The sequence below is a fragment of the Gadus macrocephalus genome, chromosome 5 (assembly GCF_031168955.1).
Source record: "Gadus macrocephalus chromosome 5, ASM3116895v1".
Taxonomy (NCBI): Eukaryota; Metazoa; Chordata; class Actinopteri; order Gadiformes; family Gadidae; genus Gadus; species Gadus macrocephalus.
Window position 1 is genome coordinate 16,511,101 of NC_082386.1, and position 20,126 is coordinate 16,531,226.

Sequence of the window (20,126 nt, forward strand, 5' to 3'; positions counted from 1 at the left end):
TTTTGTCATTTTGTGTTTAGTTTTCATCCAATGTACCTTACAGTGAAGCGATTATGTTTCAGACGCATGTCATAAAAGAGCATAGGGATTGAAGGCCACTTTCTTGATTGCTGCCTATACCCGTAACGGACCATGGTACAGTCCGTCAGGAATCAAACCCAGTACCTTTAGAACACCCTAGACACAACATGACACCAATCCCCTGCACCCCCACTAATGCTCGAGCAGTCCCAACATAAAAGATACGGATGGACCGGACACCTGAGACACTGCATCTGAATTATTCAATGACACGTCCTTGGATGTCATCCACAAGTTAATTACCCTTTTAGGAGTGCAGACATTTCTTTATTGTGGGCGGTGCTGATATCAGCTCCTGTGTGCATGAGTGTTGCAGCTTGCTAAAGTTCTCTGCTTGAAGATCTGTTTTCATGACGATCTCCACGCTTACATAGAGAGCTTTGCTCCTTCATCATATTTGTCTTAAAAGAATGCTCATTGGTGACGCCAGGGCTCTTATTGTTGAAGATGTCTTCATCCACAAGAATCCTATACTGATGATGACGAATGTAGAACCAATGGAATGGTTCTACATTCTACTACTACTCATATAGGCCAAGATGTCAGGTAGATCATCAACAGAGCCAGATTCTGAAGACTTTATTAAAGGCGCTAGCTTCTGTAGTTTTGTTTAGATCTGTGTTTCTCAAAATGGGGTACTTGAGATGTCTAAAAACAAGGAGAAAGGAGGAGAATTTTCAAAAGAGCTAGCTTAAAATAACCTGTTTAGTAATTGGATTCAGATGCATCGGTTTTGAACTTACTTCAGGCCTTCCGCTTTGTCAGGGCAGTTTGATTACATGTTTCATGACCTTCCAACATCCGGTCGTCCCGGGAAGGGATGCAAAAAAACTTTTTATTTAGAAGTTGGATGTCTCCCTTTCCATTTGACATCTGATCATATCACCCAGCTGTCTCTGACTGGAATCCAATAATTGTATTCATGTTAATCCTATATACCATTATTTAGGACACTACAGAAATCAAGATGAATCAACCTTGTTATATGACACTATTAGAATAATAAAATATGAAAGAACAGGCCTGCAAAAGAGATGCAGAAGTCTGATGGCATTAAAGTTTATTTCATGACATTTTTTCGATAAAATAGAACAGTGTATTTACAATAAATGCAGAGGTCGACAAAGTACCCATTACTTAAACCCCATTATTCAAAGTATACAGAGACACCCCTGAATAAGGAAAATGTTCAAGGGAAAGGGTTAGGAAAAGGTTAAAATGCTCAATGTGTAGTCAACGTGAGTACCTGTTTCAAAAATATGTAAAATTACACATTACTTTAGCGCATTAACAACATTACAACAATGTGTTTACAAAACCTGTTAATGCTATCATCAAACCACAATCTAAAAAGTTATTCAGAACCACAAGTGCTACACATTTCTGAAGGATAATACACTTAATATTATTCCAAAAAGAGTAAAGACCACAGTAGCTGTATTTCCTCAAAACACTGTTGCATGAATTGCAGCAAAGTAAGAGTGTGAGCTGTCTATTTTGTAAAGACCAAATCAGCTGAGAAACAGTCAGATGTGTGTGTTTAAGAGAAGTTAAGAGAACATCTAAGCAACAATTAGCTGATACAAAAGCCTTTTTTCCCGTGCTTGGTTTGAGCTAATCTTACCAATCAGATTTTAGATTAATATTTATCTACTTTAGATTAATATCTAAAGTCTTTGATGAGCTCAAATCTGTGTGAACGGGGAATTTCACTTTCACTTTCACTTTCAAAAAAATTGACCATATTACACCAATTCTGAAATCGTTACATTGGCTTCCTGTAGGTCAGAGAATTGATTTTAAAATCATGTTGCTAACCTATAAATCCCTACATGGTTTAGGCCCAAAATATTTAACTGATATGCTTCCACTACATCAGCCTTCTAGACCACTAAGAAGCTCTGAGACCAATCAGTTAATTATCCCCAGAGTAAACACAAAACATGGGAAAGCAGGATTTAGTTACTATGCAACAAATAGCTGGAATAAACTCCCAGAGGATTTAAGACTTGCCCCAACTCTGAGCACCTTTAAAACAAGACTGAAGACTTTTATGTTTGCTATAGCTTTCTGCTAAATCTTAAATACATTGCACTTTCTAAAAAGCTTTTTTTTTAACTTTGCCTTTACTTTCTATTTTAGTACTAAAATGCCTTTTTAACTTTCTATTTTACCCATTTCTTTGCATATGTTTTTCTTTTACTTATCTATTATTTTATTTTATTGTATGACAATGTTTATATGTGAAGCACTTTGAGTCTGCCTTGTGTATGAAAAGTGCTATATAAATAAAGTTGCCTTGCCTTGCCTTGCCTTTTCATATTTGTTCTGACCAATCACGAGGATCGATTGGCAAACACAAAATCAGCCAGCAGCAGCCTACTAAACCTAAAAAAACTACCTGTAAAGTTATCAAGTCATATAACATTAAAATAATCAGGGTCTAATATTCGATTTTAAATTTGAAACTGAAAACAATTTGCAAGTGTAAAACAAATTGACAAACAAACAATCACGCAGGTGTGTAATGTGTAAAAATGTACTGCGTGTATTAGAAAAATAAACTGTAACATGTACTTGCCACTCAACACTGTATATTTCCTAGGGTAAAATAAGTGTTTACCATCACCTCCAGTATGATAACATCAGTATCGGTTCTGTGGTTTAAATCCGTTTAAAAACCGCACTTCACAACTATACTGGAGGCAATGATGATTGCTAAAAATGTGTTATTCTTAGCTATTTATTCATTATACTCATTCCAAGGTAGATAAATAACGTCCACATTATTGAATGTAACAACATTTTGCATAAATCCAAGACACTGGCTGGCTTACAAAATATTACTTTTTAGCAAACAGGTGACTTTTAAAAGACTGAGATGGAATGAAAACAAAACACCGTCACAATTGTGACGTGAACATACAACATAAATAAAGGTTATACAACATAGGATGGTGAGAGAAAAATTAAGTTAGATTTGAAATAAGTAGGCCTATTATTCACATTTCTATAACAGTTCTAAACATCCATAACGACCTTAGGCTTTTCAAGCAGCAGTGTTTGTCTGTAGTGATTAAGCCAGTCTCTTAGCTCAGAGATCCGGTAACCCTCCGGACCCCTACCGCCCTGGTACACTATTTTACCATCGTGAAGTATGTAAAGTCTGTCAAAATATGCTCCGTACGCGGCGTTGGTCGCGTTCTCCATGTTGTCCACCACCACCGCGCACCCGGGGACCTCCAGGCGCATCAGCTGTGCTGCGCTCAGCCGGTCCTCAAGACAGCGGTGCTTGGGGATCTGGTATGGCGCGTCGGAGCTCACCCACCCGTCCGAGGGGTGCGCTTCTTCGATATACACCACCAAGTAGTCCACTACGTCCTCGTGTTGCTGTACGAGGCCGTGGAACGCCTTGAGGCGCGCCATAAACGGCGGTCAGGTGCAGCTGCCGAAGTTAAGGATGAGCGGCCGGTCGCCCTGCGCGTAATCGAGAACGCGGCTGCGCTTCTGGTCGCGCAGCTGCACCACCTCGGTGTTGGGCGCTCCGCATCCGAGACGCGCAGCTTTTAAAAAGTCCAGCTTGTGCCCGTGCCACACCGCCTTAAGGGACTCCAGGGTGCACAATCGGTTGGAGTCGGAGATGCACAGCGGGGGGTCTATGGCATCTCCCTCTTCGTGTGGCCTCATCCTGAAAAACACCCTTTTTCTGATGCACAGAAAGTCCAGCAGCCAAAACAGCACGGCCGCCACGAGAAAGCGAGGAAGCAAAACAAGACACACTATTGCATTTTTAATAGCTTTGACAGTGTTCATTGTTGGTTAGTTTTCACCAGTTTCTTCCTTCCTGGCCAGCAACAGGGGGATCTCGTGTCTGCAGCTGAAAAGTCCCGACACGTGTGAGCCGTTCTTGCTCTCCTGCTCTGAAGTTAGAACACTTGCAACTTCCCTCTTTTTATAGCACCGATTGGAAAATGAATGACACCCCGCCTCCATACGGGGGGCGCTGCCTCACACGGTGGGGATTACCTTGTGTCAACTCGCAGCTTGGTTTTACCGACAGAAACCGCAGAGGATGAGCCGCAATGAGCGCCTTGGAAATGGCGACAGTTGGGTAGGTATGTTTGAAGGCTTTTTACTTTATTGAAGGCAGAATTTAATAAAAGCCAGTTGTCTTATTTATATTATGTTGGGCACAAATCATGAACCGTCTTCCTATATCTCTTTTATATGAGTTGATATCAGCGTGGTCTATTCAATACACATTGTGACATATCTAAAGCAGATTGTGCTTTAGATGTGCTTAATGTGCGCTCTAAGATAGGCTACAGTTTACTCACTTATCCTCAGAATGATGTTACAAATTTCCGACAAATTTGTATAAGATGGCGGTTCAATGAAAGAGATCATTATTATAAACCGTAAAGTAGCCCAAATTGAAAGCTATTAGAAACACAGAACCACTTAAGAGCACGCACGCACACACACACACACACACACACACACACACACACACACACACACACACACACACACACACACACACACACACACACACACACACACACACACACACACACACACACACACACACACACACACACACATAAAAAACCTACAAAAAAAGACAAAATGTGTGCATAAAATGTATGATTTAAACTTTATAGTGGTAACATAGATGTTTGTTCACATCTTTAACTATGATGCATTTGATTTATTGCATTACATTATTTTAGATGTAAACTGTATAAAAAAACATGAAATTCACAGTAACTAAGTAACGTGAAATTCACAGTAACTAATTGGCAGCAATTGAAAAGTAACTTAGTGTATAAACAAATCAAAGTATTATAGAAGGTAAAATAAAACACAGTAATATCCAAGTACTGTATTTAACAGTAGTAGTATGTTAACTGCAAAAAGAAAACCGAGTAATTTACATTTAGATTTAGGGCATTTAGCAGGCATGTAAGCAGCTTACAGTTAGTACATTGGTCTAAAGAAAGAGAAACGACACTAAATCATGTGTCGGAACAGTAAAGATGTTCATAGCAACAAGTACTGCAGGCACTTAATTGTGATGTTACCCCATTCCCTGTATACAACAAAGAAGCTAGGATGAGATGCTACATAATGCTAAGTACTATGTTTAAGTGCCACGACGTGTACGGGAGGAGAAGGGGCGGTGGGAGGTAAGGGAGGGGGCTATGAAGAGTGCAGGTGAACTAGTAAGGCCCAATCCCATTTCTACTCCTTACCCCTTCCCCTTCCCCCTTCAAAACAAGGGGGAGGGGGAAGGGGAAGGGGTAAGGGGTAGAAATGCGATTGGGCCTGAGTGTCGAGTCTCTTGCGGAAGATGATGAGCGGCTCTGCAGACCTGGCATGGTCAGGGAGCTCATTTCACCGTTGCCGTGCCGAAACCGATAAGAGTGGTGGACATTGTTGTTCGAAATTTGGGCTGCTCTCGGCGATGGCGGTATGAGGCGTCCAGCTGAAGTAGTTGAGTGGAGCGGTTGAGCTGGGGTGTGTGGTCTGACTAACGCTTGGAGGTAGGCTGGGGCAGTTCCATTGACAGCCTTGTAGGCCGTCCGTTGCCATCGTCTGGAATCTGAAGCAAGCTACTACAGAGAGCCAGTCATGGAGGTCCCAGAAAAGGGGGTCACATGGGATAATTTTGGTAGGTTTGTGGTTGGTTACAGTAGTAGTGTGGTAATTGTAAAATATAACACAGTAATATCCAAAGACTTTATTTTTTGGTTACAGTAGTGGTACAAAGGCATCGAATAATTGAATTGGTTTTGTTTTATGTTTACAGCATTCTGAGATTTATTTCTTAATTACCTTACATGTTGTAGTAGCAAATAGTTAAAAAGTATATATTTTTTGGCTGTCAATGTCATTTATATTTGCTGTAGAATTGCAGTGTAAATGTTTTACAGCAACGTGTAGGTTATTTGCATTAGTGCTTGTAGTTGCTGTAATGTTATTAACAGCCTTTATTCTAGGGACTACCCTCTGGTGTAGGTACATTCAAGAACTTGTAAAAAGTGATCCCTTCACCAGTTTAGACCCTTTCCATTCTAAGTCACCTTCCTGCTTTGCTCTTCCATATTCATATGATCAACATTTCATATCATATCATTCACATTTTTTTATATACCGATAATTTTGGACTTCTTATCCTTCTCCATCCTGTTGGGCTGTCAAAGCCCCATAATCTATTCTATCTATCTCTCAGTCAGCCACTTCTCCTCTCTCCATCCCCCTCTTTATCCCTCTAAAACCCTCTAACGGCACCATTGAACTCGTGTTATTACCCCGTTAACTGTTCATTCCCAGACACACAAACAAAAAATGTATGTATTTCTTCTTCTTCCTCTTCCTCTTCTTCTTCTTCTTCTTCTTCTTCTTCTTCTTCTTCTTCTTCTTCTTCTTCTTCTTCTTCTTCTTCTTCTTCTTCTTCGTCATCCTCCTTCCCTTTTAAAACACATACCTGCCGCTTGTACATTTGGTATCTGACGAACAGACAGACTCTAACCCACATACGGTTACCTTAGGTAAACTCTGTTGGGTTCTTGGCAGAGGCAGACGGTTCATCCGAGGACAGTGCCGATCTGGGAAAGGAGCCCCTTTTTCCTTCCCCCCCCCCCCCCCCCTTGCTTACTTATTAAGATGGCGACGCTCCAGAAACCTGATGAAATGTCCTAATGACTATCGCTGCAACAGACAAAAAAAAAGAAGAAAGAAAAGAGAAAGAGAGGATGTACTTTAAAGCTGAAACACAGGATTCTTCTCTTTCAAGTCCCTGACAACCCGTTTGTTCTGCAGTCAATGAAACAAAGGGAAGGGATAGCGGACGCCTCCCGATATCTTCCTCTTTTTCTTCCGGAACATGTTTCTTTGTGGGGGTTTTCTAAATCAAAGAATTCAAAAGTTTCATCTCAACTTGACTGAACTGTTATTCTGAATGAAATAGTGCTGTAATAAATACTTGTAACTTGTAAAATAATTAATTAACACTTTTATCTATAGATTCAAGTTCACACTATCTGGAAGGTTTATTCAGTAGAATTACATGGCTTATGCTCTGGTACCTTAGAATCTTTAACAGCATACTACAGTAACAGCACACAGCTCTTTTGTTAAACGTTGGCCTTTTCTTCTTCTCCGATGTCTAAGCTTTCTTGATGGACATTTGTATAGCTGAGTGAAGACATCTGAGCGAGCCATTGATAATTCACTATGGGACAATAAAACATCTGCATCGACACACTTTAAGAGGATTACCAAGTGGTAGGTGAATCATGTGGCCAACAACAAACCCATTACATGTCTAGTAGACTAACGCGTAAAAAGACCTGCCTTAAAGGGCTGAATAAGATGCTTCTTCCTAAAAACAAGGTTGAACGGGTCGAACAGGACGACCAACTGTCCTTGCGCAGCTCGGTGGCCGCTGTTGACGGCCGTCTGTGTCCCCGCTGACGCCAGATGGAACAGCGAGGGGTGTACTTCAACCGACTCGAGCCCGCTGTCGAGAGCAGGATGAGAACCAGAGGGACAAGAAGGAGTGACAGAGAGGACGGCACGATATGGTGGCTCCGTCCCCGCCGCAGAAAGCGGAGGCGAGCGGGATGAGCTCTGCGATTATGCTACAATTTTAGCCTGTAAGTTACGACTTCAAGTCAAGACTCACGACTTGGTAGTGTTCCAGGCAAGTCACGACAAGTCACGACAAACCCTTCTGCGGCTCTGATCTGATGATCCTCGCGCCAGCAAGCCAAGCTCTGTTCGCACAAGTGGCCTCAATGACTTTCATTAAACCTCACTTCACTCGCGCATGCAGGCCAGCTTGGCCTGCTGGCACGAAGGCCTTCTGTGCGTGAGGATAACAACAAACTGACAAACCGACATGGCCGACCGTGCAGCATTTATATTTTATGTGAAGCTTTCTATCGCTAAAGGAGCCGGAGCTGCCATAGTTGTTTATGTGTGTGTGACGTCAAAGACTTTGCGTTTAAAAAGTTACGGATTTGACTATCGTTCCAGGGCACTTTCACGAGTAGAAGGTTGTGAAAACACTGGTTACGGGTTGCCTGGGACGCACCATTAGCTTCCCTTAGCTAGCTAGCCTCAACATTTGTTTAATATCAGCTATCCGCTTCTGCTTGGAAACCTTAGCAGACCATTCTTTTTCCTGTCTATCTTTTTTAATAATTGTCTGACATTAACCTAATTTATATTGTATTTTACAGATCAGTCGGCTCCACACCACTACATTGAATCTATCTACGAACGCTGATGCTTAATTAAACGAATAATAGCAATTCAAAGTGATTTTCCCGACACCCATGAGCATAAGCTTTATGTAACGGACACCACAGCACAATGCTCACTGGGCCAACAAGTTCACAAGTCCTCCACACACACACACACACACACACACACACACACACACACACACACACACACACACACACACACACACACACACACACACACACACACACACACACAGACACACACACACCGACACACACACACACACACACACACACACACACACACACACAAACACACACACACACACACACACACACACACACACACGAACACACACACACACACACATACACACACACACACACACACACACACACACACACACACACACACACACACACACACACACACACACACACACACACACACACCGACACACACACACACACACACACACACACACACACACACACACACACACACACACACACACACGAACACACACACACACACACACACACATACACACACCCACACACACACATACACAGTTTGAAAGAAAGTGCAGTAATGACACATATATCACACTGGTCATTCTATGTTCATTTCTAATCATCTCCGAGGCACCTGGTTACTTGCAAAAGTATCCTGCACATCCAGACACCCATAAAACCACCAACCTACAGCTCCGGTACACCACCCACCTGCAACATCTGTACACCACCCATCTACAGCACCCGTACACCACCCACAACCACCACCCATACGCCACCCATCTGCAGCATCTATACACCAACAACCGCCAGCTCCTGTACACCACAGATGTACAGCACCCCTACATTACCAACCTACAGCATCTATACACCACCCATCTTCAGCAACTATACACCACCCATCTTCAGCAACTATACACCACCAATCTACAGCTCCTATCCAGAACACAACAAGTTCACCACTGCTTCCTGCATGACAAACCACCTTATCTCTTCCTCTTTCGCTCTCTCTCTCTCTCTCTCTCTCTCTCTCTCTCTCTCTCTCTCTCACACACACACACACACACACACACACACACACACACACACACACACACACACACACACACACACACACACACACACACACACACACACACACACCTCAATTGACCTGCACACGTTCCCAGCAGGGGGGCTTAAACTGTTTCATATGGAGGCTGTGGCGGACCTCCTTACTGCCTTTCTTAATATGGCCTGGCAGACGCAAGTGGAGGAGGGGGATGTGGGGGAACAGGAGCGCAGGGAATAGATGGAGCAGGCCAGAACCGAATTTTCATTCCGTTCAAACAAGAGTGTGAAGGCCAGGATTCACCAGGGGGTCTTACAAAGCTTTGGCAAAGGGGGAGAAAAAATGAGAGAAGAGAAGGGGAGGAGGGAGGGATGGTGCAGGAGCGAGGGGGAGGTAAATGAAAAGAGAAAGGGGGGATGGAGCAAACAGGAAGAAGAGGCAGTTGAGGAGATGATAGGAAGAGAGAAAACTAGAGGGCAAGGTAATATCTATCAGAAACTATAAACACGGATAAAATGCAGTATATTGCGTCGTTCAGAAGCAGGTAGAGGTTCATTATTTGGGATTCAACCCGGTACCTTTTAGCTTCGAGTCGAACACAACACTCTTGCCACAGCATTGCCCTGGAAGTGCAGTGTGACAGTCTAGTCTGCAGTGAGGTGTTCAGCTATTGAGTATAGCAACCGCTCTCGTGAAAACCCATCCAGACCAGAGACGATGCGTACCCTGTGGTTAATGAGAAACAACATTCTCACTCTCCATGGTCACAGAATTACTGGAGATGACCCAACGCATTTCTTATTGTGTATGATTAAGGTGTTTATTGGAATACATTGGCATACATTTGTATATCCACATCCACTTTATTGAAGTACCCGTTTTTTAACAAGGTATTTGACTTGAATTTGGAACTCTACAGTTATTTAACTAATGGACCACTCCTCTCATCATTGCTACTACTCTCCTCTGAACAGTCATGAGGGGTGAGCTACTGGGCGACACGCTGGTCGGACCTTCCCATTTGTGAGTTCCCAGCCTAAACAATGGGAGAGGGAAGGTCTCGCAGGTTGTAATGGAGTTGGCAATACAATATACAATACAACATCGTTTTTCCTTCCACATGAAGATCCATCCGGTTTTCAACCGGTGGGAAACGGATTGTACACTTCTACCTCACGTTGTGCCTCTTGGAAGCTCCGGCCTGCCCGCAGGCGATATCTGCAATCTCAGTAGAGACGACTGTGAGTACAAGGGCCTTTATATGAGCTCTGCCTTCGTCTGCTAACTCCAGACCCTCAACCACTTGTGCTAGGAGCTCCCTAGCCTATGATCAGCCATCGCTTATCCCAACACCTTCTTCTTCCCAACGCCATCGAACCCTGAGGTGCAATCCCCTCGAATGATCACATAGAGAGGTATGATGTTTGCAGCATCTTCTGAGAATATGGCACGGTAGAACAATGCAAATAATGTACAGGACCATCAATGGATATTTTTTATTGGGTAGCTTCATTGTGCCTTTAGAACCCATCACATTTACTGTCAGGAATTTACTTAAAACACTTAGTCTAGTTACATAAGGTGCAAAGCGTCGACTTTCAATTTGATATCCCATTTTTTATGTATTTGTGGGGAGGTTTTTTTTGTAAGATGCAAAGAGCTACCTACAGGGAGGGGGGACAAGGCACAGGTAATGAGGATAAGGTTAGAAACATAGGCGGTGGTATGCAGTGTATTTATTCAGGATAGAGTGAGTCCGTTCTATCATTGAGTTTTGCATTAATTAAAAACAATAGTTTCTGTTTACTTGCCATTAAAGTCATTTCACATACATTTCGTAGGTGTTTGCCTTTGTCTTCGCTACGGGGAAATTGTAGTTAGTGGCTAGATCGATGAGTGTGGAGAAATGCCTGATTTAGGCAAAATCAGATGGGGAGATTACAGGCCTCTGCAATCAATGAGCTCCATAGGAAATAATTACTTCATCTATCTCTTTGATGCATTCCAAACTGTGAGGCTAATTCAGATTTAAGAGATTGCTGTGCGGCCATCCTCTCTAAACAACAACCACTCAACTGGTTACATTTTTTTATTGCCCAGAGAGTGGAGTCAAAAAGTAGGCTTCTGTCATTACTTTTGAACTTAGCGTAGCAGACAGAAAAGAGAGTTACCTTCTGCCCTAATGGTTATTCAGTTTATTCCTCAACAAAAAAATATGTATAATTACAAGGGCTTTTTGGAGTGAAATTGTAAATTCCTACTCAATAAAAACTTTGAGCTTGATCAGTGTTATTTTTTGTTCCAAATAAGATTCCTCTACATTTTTCAGGACACCCGGAAGAAAAGCAAGTAAAGTCTGAAAGTGGTCCTTTAGATCTTTCTCTCTCACTCACTGACACACTGCTGTGAGTGGGCAATGCAGCAATGAAAGCTAATACTCAGCAGACAGTGAGAGAGAGAGAGAGAGAGAGAGAGAGAGAGAGAGAGAGAGAGAGAGAGAGAGAGAGAGAGAGAGAGAGAGAGAGAGAGAGAGAGAGAGAGAGAGAGAGAGAGAGAGAGAGAGAGAGAGAGAGAGAGAGAGCGAGAGACTAGGTGGAAGACTCAGCTGTGTACTTGCCATTTCATCCATCCAAGGTTCAAGCGAGGACAAGACTAGCACACTCACTGCCTTGAGATTAGTCTGGGTGTTTTGAAAGGGAGCCGAGCGAAAAAATGGGTGTCCACAGATCTGAAGGTGTCGGATCAACAGGGCAGACTGTCTGCAGATTGTATGTGGTGTCAAATGCATGAAAGTATATCATCTGCCAAAAAAATGGCCTTGGCTTTAAACATAAATTTTCAGATATCACATTTGCTTCTGAAAAATGTTGCTCACGCATTGAAGATGACATCAAAAAACAGCCTTATCAAAAGTAGCATTATCAAATCACATTTAGAGCTCTCTTGTTGATCATGATCAGGTAATTCGAATTATCAATACCTCTTATCAATAGTCAGTGATCATTCATATTTTTCTCATGGCAATCCAAAATCAACGACCTCTTGTTGAAACTTCCAATTTTATTGATGGTTTCTTTCAGTTTCTTTTTTTTCTACTCCAAACACGGACTCCTGGGTAAGATGAAAACCGTGAACTGGAACGTGCAAAACAATTTGTCAGTTCCATCAAAGTTAATCATCACAGTCTTTCATTCTTTCACCATTTACCATAGTATTCATTCTGAGATAGGATCATCTCCACCAGGTGAAATGCACTAAAACTATTAAAGCGACTGATATTGCACAGTTTTCAGCTTAAGTTTGGAACAGAAGTTTGCGCTCCCATTCATCAGTCTGTAAAAATGGCAGTCAATTCATTGTTGTTTAAATTTATTCAAAGAGTATATGGACCCATCCAACCACACAAAGCCCCATCCCGAGTAACTCCACCTATATTGTTTTTGTGCAGTAACTGCACCAATCCATTATCTACATGTATAAAGCCTACTTGCAGCCATGGATAAGGGGGCCTCTTTCTCTAGCCTTTGACATTGAGCTTTCCAGGAATCAAAGGGGCAGTTAACCAATAACAGCCCCGGGTTTCCAGGAAAAGAATCTGTTGAATGTCCGCCCAACAGCTTGCCCATGAAATGGCCATTCAAGTTCCGGTAAAGGAGATCTAATGGAGGATGTTGGCCTTTCACCCAGTAATGGCCAGTAGTGTTTTGCAACAAGGGACGTGTTCGGTTTATGGTATTCAATGCACATGTATAGCATTAAAACGTATTAAACGCAGATCAAGACAGGACTGATAAATAAGGAAACCCAAAGCAACACAGGAGAAGGAAAGCACTGCCTTTGGCTGTCATCCTGAATGTATAGAACCGTATTTACCTGCGTAATTCTCGTTTAACCTGTGCATATTGATTGCTCACCCTATAACAGGTGTACAGCCTCACCCAGCTTCAGAGTGCAATCATTCAGACTCGGGCCAGGTTGGAGGCTGCTTAAACCAGCCAGCATCCACAAACACTCCACAGACGTGTGTTTACTTTCAACGTAATTTGTGTTAAATTTCTGCTATAATTCTTTGGGAAACGGAAATGAATCTGAGATCTAGCTCTGCGATGCAAAGCTAATTGCAATTATCCCCAAGCCACAGTCGATTGAAGTTATGAGTAAAACAGAGAAAAAGAGAGAGGCTTATGGAATGACAAAGGAGGGTCAACCTCAGGAAATAAATTTGTTCTTGCGTCAAATTGGTAGAAAAAAAAAAAAAATCTAGCTAAAATGCTGCGACCGACAATCTGCGACCTCATCTGACGCTGACCCCGGATGGCACCACGCATCACATCCGCCTGCCTCATGATCATCATCATTATCATCATCATCTTCAGCATCATCACCACCCATGTGCCCTTCCCCCCTTATAATATATGTAACAGATGAGTTCAAAAGGAAAGCAAACCAAGTTCATAGGTGAAAAAAGAAAATCTGCCGATTTTTTTCTCAGATCTATGTGCTTGCGGCGGCAAGGTTCCAAAGCCAGGGCTTAATGTATTCCTCTGACACAACAGGATTTGCATCGGCCCCAAAGGGGTCAGTGAGGATAAGAGCCGCTAAGTAGTGGTGTTTAAATCCTTACTAAAACCCGACCGCACAATTCAACCATCCCCTTCCCTGGACCCACTTCACCTCCGGGTGTGGTCTGGGTGTACGCTCCCACAGAGAAGAGGAGGAGGGCTGAGGTGCAGAGTGCTCATGCAAACACGCAAATCCAAATTTAGCTAAATAAAATAGCATGGAAAGACACAACATGACAAAGGCTAAATAACGGTTGACTTGATAACAGATACATATAGCCTCTTCTTGGAGCTAATATCGTCTAATACAACTTTAGGGTGGAGTGTAAATGCAGCATGTTTTTTTGTCATCCAAACTGTATAAACAGATGTAGCTGAGTTTAGTCTCCTTTTCTTGCACTTGGATTCAAATATGTGTGAAACTCCATCCTGATTAAATCCTCTGAGCATAATTTGAAATCCTATATTTGGTAGTATATTTGAGATATTAATGAGGGTGTGCTATCAATATCGAAGAAGACTACCCGTCTAAATTATTGATAAGAACTCAAGTCAAATCAAAAAACATTGATTTATTATATTCTGGTTAGGCACCTCAAGTGACCCCACGTAGCCATACATCACATAAACCAAAGAAAGCTGTATCAAGAACAATATAATATGATAATACTATATCTTAGAGATACTATTATCATCGCAATGAAAACAAAAAAGAGATTAGCATAAATGAGAAACAAATATACACTGCAAGTTTGTGTGCAATTCTACTCCTGTCTAATGCATGAGGTCCTGAATGGTTGCAAGATGAAGGGGAAAGGCCTACAATGACAGTGTGGGAATTCAGAGCCGGATGATGAAAAAGGGAAGAGGAAGATGGTCTTCCTGATTGCAATTTTTTTTTTTTTTTGCTAGTTTCTGTAATATTTAGATAAATAATAAGTAGGCAAGTTTCTAAAAGTATTTTTGTCAATAAATATATATCCATTAACTTGACTTGTAATAGTGTAATAGTGTAACTGGACAACTTTGAAGTTTATGAAGGCAGTATTGAGGCCGTTGTTTTCAACTATCTCCCATGCCTCGGATTGTGCCACGACTCTGAGTCACCTTAGAATGAACCATCGCATTTGGCTCTGTGCTGACGTGGGCGATAGAGAGAAGGATTGAGAGAGAGAGAGAGAGAGAGAGAGAGAGAGAGAGAGAGAGAGAGAGAGAGAGAGAAAGAGAGAGAGAGAGAGAGAGAGAGAGAGAGAGAGAGAGAGAGAGAGAGAGAGAGAGAGAGAGAGGGAGAGAGGGAGGGGGGAGGGAGGCGAGGGAGGAGTGTGAACACAGCATGAGGTTGATTTATAATTAGAGTAAATGTCTGTTTAGTACCCCTGCTGTTTTTGGTGATGGCTCCATTGCATAGAGTGGGAGCATTGCCTCTTTGATCTTTAAATAAAAATGTTGGCATGATGCATCTTCGTGCATTTAAGGTTGGCCATGCACGTCTGATATAATTAGGACCTCGAAGAAGATTTGTTTTTTGGAAAACTTGAACTAATGCCTGACCAACCATTTTGGAATAAGTATGTGCACATTCAATTCAGGAACGTTTTAACAGCTTGTTAGAAAGTTCAATTGAGGAACATTATGGAATAAAGAAATGTTTACTGAATAAAAACCATAGAAACACTTGGTTCAACACCTTCTTTTGCTATTAAAACAGTAATGGCCACATAAAAGGGATCATTACGTGCTAGCTATAGTTTGATTAAGTGCTTCCTCACATGACATTGCTTTTCCGTCTTTGACTATATGGGCCTTATACCCCAAGCAGATATCTTGGTTACATCTAGGTTCTATAAGTTAGATGAATGGGGAATCCATATTTAGATCCCTTAGCTTGCGTTTAGAACCAAGCTGGCCGCTACGTTAGGTGAATAAAGCTTGTACATTGTATAGACATTAATTTAACGTATTTCGTCTGTTTAGTTGGCCTTACTGGGATGATTTTGTCGGATCAAATGGCTATCCCTGAAATTGTTGCAGTGGTTGAAAATGATAGGAACACATCTTTTCCAAAGAATCTGGAAAACAGGCACTTAGGCTGTTGTAGGAGATTCACTTAAATGATCTGATTAAATGCAACAATATAAAACGCTTTCCAATGACTTAATCAATGTGTTGCATTTCAGTGCATTTGCAAATGAAGGCTCTTCACATGCATTATAAAAAAAGCTCCTACTGTATTCCCATTACAGTAGGAGAGGCATTAGTGGTAAGCCACAGGGCACAGGCGTCATTGACTATGACTGACGCACAAATACACATCATAATCTTGAAAAAATAAATTAAAAGAAAGCGTGCACTCTTGAGGATAGAGCAGATGTATGATATTGGTTAAAAAGATGAACTTGAAATGAACTATCTTGACGTACTTAGTGGTAGATTATGATTAGAGATTTAAAAAATGTGCAAAAATAATAGGTTCTTAGTCTGATGATGGTGAACAATGGCAAATATCCCATGCAATCTATGAAACAATATGGTCTAAATTATATTTATAACTGATCACCAGCCACAAGAATGTTCACAAGAAAAATATATCACAGAAAGGAAGAAAGAAAATTTTGCCCAAGGAATTGTTCAAGTTTCTTCATCCTCTAGCAAACAAATTGTCAATAAAAAAGTTGCATTTGAAATAAAGGGACAGAATATGTCCCACTTCATAATGTCTGTGAGATCCCTATTATTATAATCTACCGTCATATTTTCATCTTCCAAAATTCTGTTTTTTGGCCTCAAAATAATGAAACACTGACATTGTCATGCGTGGATTTAAATCATCTACAACAAAACTATTTGCAGCCTTGCAAATAAAAGGCTTTGCTGAATGCAGTTCTATCTGTCTTTAGAGTGAATAAGCCTGTAGGACAACAAGTGGAAATAGACACTGTGCGTATGCGAGTGTATGTGTGTGTGTGTGTGTGTGTGTGGTTTGGAGCATGACCGATTATGATCAGCAACAAAATCAAACAATTCAACCCATTCTCTCTATGAAAACCTCACATATCCATGGCCCGAAGCAGCTGGCTGTGCCGGCCAGCAGAGTTGATTGAAATAATGGATCAAGAAGATGAAGAGGAAGGAAAATAATGGAGGAAGAAAATAAACAAGGGGTTATTATAAGAGTCAATGTATCACTGTTAAAATGTCTTTTAACAGGCAGGCCAACAGATCACTCAGAGAGAGAGAGGTAGAGAGAGACAGAGAGAAAGTGGCCTAAGGGAGAGAGAGAGAGAGAGAGAGAGAGAGAGAGAGGAGAGAGAGAGAGAGAGAGAGAGAGAGAGAGAGAGAGAGAGAGAGAGAGAGAGAGAGAGAGAGAGAGAGAGAGGAGAGAGAGAGAGAGAGAGAGAGAGAGAGAGAGAGAGAGGGAGAGAGATGATTGGGTGAGGGTTAAGGCTGCCACCCTGTTTCTCACCTCAGCTTCCCTCAACACCAACCCAGCCTACACAGCCGTCCACCTCCTCCCATTGCCCAGTACAATAGCAGAGCAACAGCTCCCCCTATAGGCCAACATCATCCAATGCTGCTACTATTAGATGATTTGGATGTTGTGGGTGTGGGACGTCAAGGAGGGTATACATGTTTTTATAATAGAGGAAACAGTTGAGCAGGAAAAAAACGTTAACTTTAACTCGATTGGCTGCTATTCAACAATATGGAATCAGAATGTAACCTAATGCAAGATTATACATTTCATTGATCTGCAATCACTTTAAACCACTGGGTTGATGTATCACCATTGAGCCTCATGTTAAGATTCCTAGCCTACTGTAACAATGTCCATGCTACCTAGGTGGCAGCCACCCTCCTCCTAGGTGACTTTAACTGTGGTCCTCCAGAGATGTACGAAGGGTTAGTGATCGTAGTAGTGGTTTTAGTAGTAGCAGTGGTAGGAGTTGTAGTGGTAGTAGTGGCAGCATTATTGGTAGTAGCAGAAGTTATTATTTGATCATACTTTACATTTTATACACTTAGTAGCCTATAAGTGTACAATATATCTAATATTTGAACATTAGATATATTTATGTGTCCACTCCACCATGAGCCAAGGTTACAATATGTAGTTTAATATGTGCACTGATGGTGTGTTTATTGAAGGACAATAAAGCAAGTCTAGTCTTAAGTGGTATTGTGGCAGCCGCAGTAAGAGTGACGAGGGAGGGAGTGGAACTGTAGGTCTCTCATCTGTGACTCCTTGGAATAGCCTACATCTCAGAGACTTTAATAAAATGTTCAAACCCATCGCTCCAAAGTGTGCGGTTGCCCAAGTGTTGACTACGCCAGTGCAGAAGAAGAATGTCTGACTTCGCTATTGTGTTCCACACATTCCAGCAGCGGACCGCAGCTGGTTGTATTCGGCCGAGTATTCGGACGCTTTTCTCCAAAGACTCCCCGACTCCCTTTAAGGACCCCTTAGCTCCCATAATCAGGATGAACATGCTTCTTCAGGAAAGAGAGAAGGTGAGATTGTATTCTAGGCCCAATCCCGATTCACCCCTTGGCCCTACCCAGAGATGGGGACTCGATTCTGAGACTCGGGCTCGAGTCGCACTTAAGTCGCACAAACGGTGACTTCAGACTTGACTTGCACCCAAAAGACTTCCGAATTGACTCGGACTCGAGCTTCGAGACTCGTCAAGTCATGCAATTATTGCTTTTTAAATCTAAGTTTATTCATGTATTTCTATTAGGGATGGGCAACGATCGTCGTAAATTTTCGATAATTCACCGTTGCTAAGCATAATGACCGCCACTGTCAAGGAAAGGGAATTTTTTGCCGTCTGTCGTATCACTCCGCAAGTCCGGTAACTTATCAACCACAGCGTCCTTGGTTGCTAAGCGACGTCAACGTATTTGGCTGACTATTTCTCTGCTGATCGATTCTACGAATGCTGGTAACAGATCAATTGTAAAAAGACTTGAGACTTGACTTGAACTTCCCCTCAAAGACTTGAGACTTGACTTGGACTCGAGCTCAAAGACTTGAGACTCGTCTTGGACTTCCAACAAATGACTCGTGAACATCTCTGGCACAACCCCGGCCTTGGCACTACCCCTCACTTTTGAAGAGGAATGTGCCAGTGTTTTTCTTAAAGACGCCACCAGAGGGCGCCAAAGGACTTTACACTGACCTGACCCTTCCTTTCTGTACTTAATTGGACAGCGGTGTCGGATGGTTGTTCTCCATGTATCCTAATGACACTATCTCCTCATTCTCGCCCACCCCACCTTGACTTTAACAGACCAGTCAACAGATACATTATCGTTACTATGAGCATCATAGCCTGGACTGAACTGGCTAACATATTAACATTATGTTACACATTAACAGTACCGGCCCTCATATCACCCGACAAATATAATTCAGCCGGATGAATTCATATCTATGAATTCAACCAGTTTAATTAGAGTTTAGATAATGGACTGCCACTTGGAAAGGAGGAATGAGAGAAAACAAAACAGAGAATCACACACACAATGGAGTAACACACCTGTCTCTCAATTTGCCAGTGGGATTCCCCTCTCTCTTCTCCTTCACTTTGCTAATAAATGATGTCTCCTCCTCCCTCCCTTCATTCCTCTCTGATGTCTCCTCCTCCCTCCCTTCCTTCATCTCTGTTGTCTCCTTCTCCCTCCCTTCCTTTCCTCTCTGATGTCTCCTCCTCCCTCACTTCCTTCCTCTCTGATGTCTCCTCCTCCCTCCCTTCCTTCATCTCTGTTGTCTCCTTCTCCCTCCCTTCCTTTCCTCTCTGATGTCTCCTCCTCCCTCCCTTCCTTCCTCTCTGATGTCTCCTCCTCCCTCCCTTCCTTCCTCTCTGATGTCTCCTCCTCCCTCACTTCCTTCCTCTCTGATGTCTCCTCCTCCCTCCCTTCCTTCCTCTCTGATGTCTCCTCCTCCCTCCCTTCCTTCCTCTCTGATGTCTCCTCCTCCCTCCCTTCCTTCCCCTCTGATGTCTCCTTCTCCATCCCTCCCTTCCTCGTTACATACATTTCCACGTTATAATAAACAACATCTTTTGATGAACGCTCAGGTTCCCTTCCCTCTTTGCTCCTATGAGGCTGATGTTAACTGAGCCTGTTGTCCACTCCTCTCTCTCTCTTCCAGTGGGAGTG

The 20,126-nt window shown here is 42.3% G+C and overlaps 1 protein-coding gene across 1 annotated transcript; it reads right to left on the reverse strand.

Moving 5' to 3' along the window:
• Positions 1–1,124: 1,124 nt before the first annotated feature.
• On the reverse strand, positions 1,125–4,189 carry dio3a (iodothyronine deiodinase 3a). Its single transcript, XM_060052817.1, has one exon. The coding sequence runs from the start codon at positions 3,892–3,894 to the stop codon at positions 3,103–3,105; it is 792 nt and encodes a 263-aa protein (XP_059908800.1). The 5' UTR covers positions 3,895–4,189; the 3' UTR covers positions 1,125–3,102.
• Between the last annotated feature and the right edge of the window lie 15,937 nt (positions 4,190–20,126).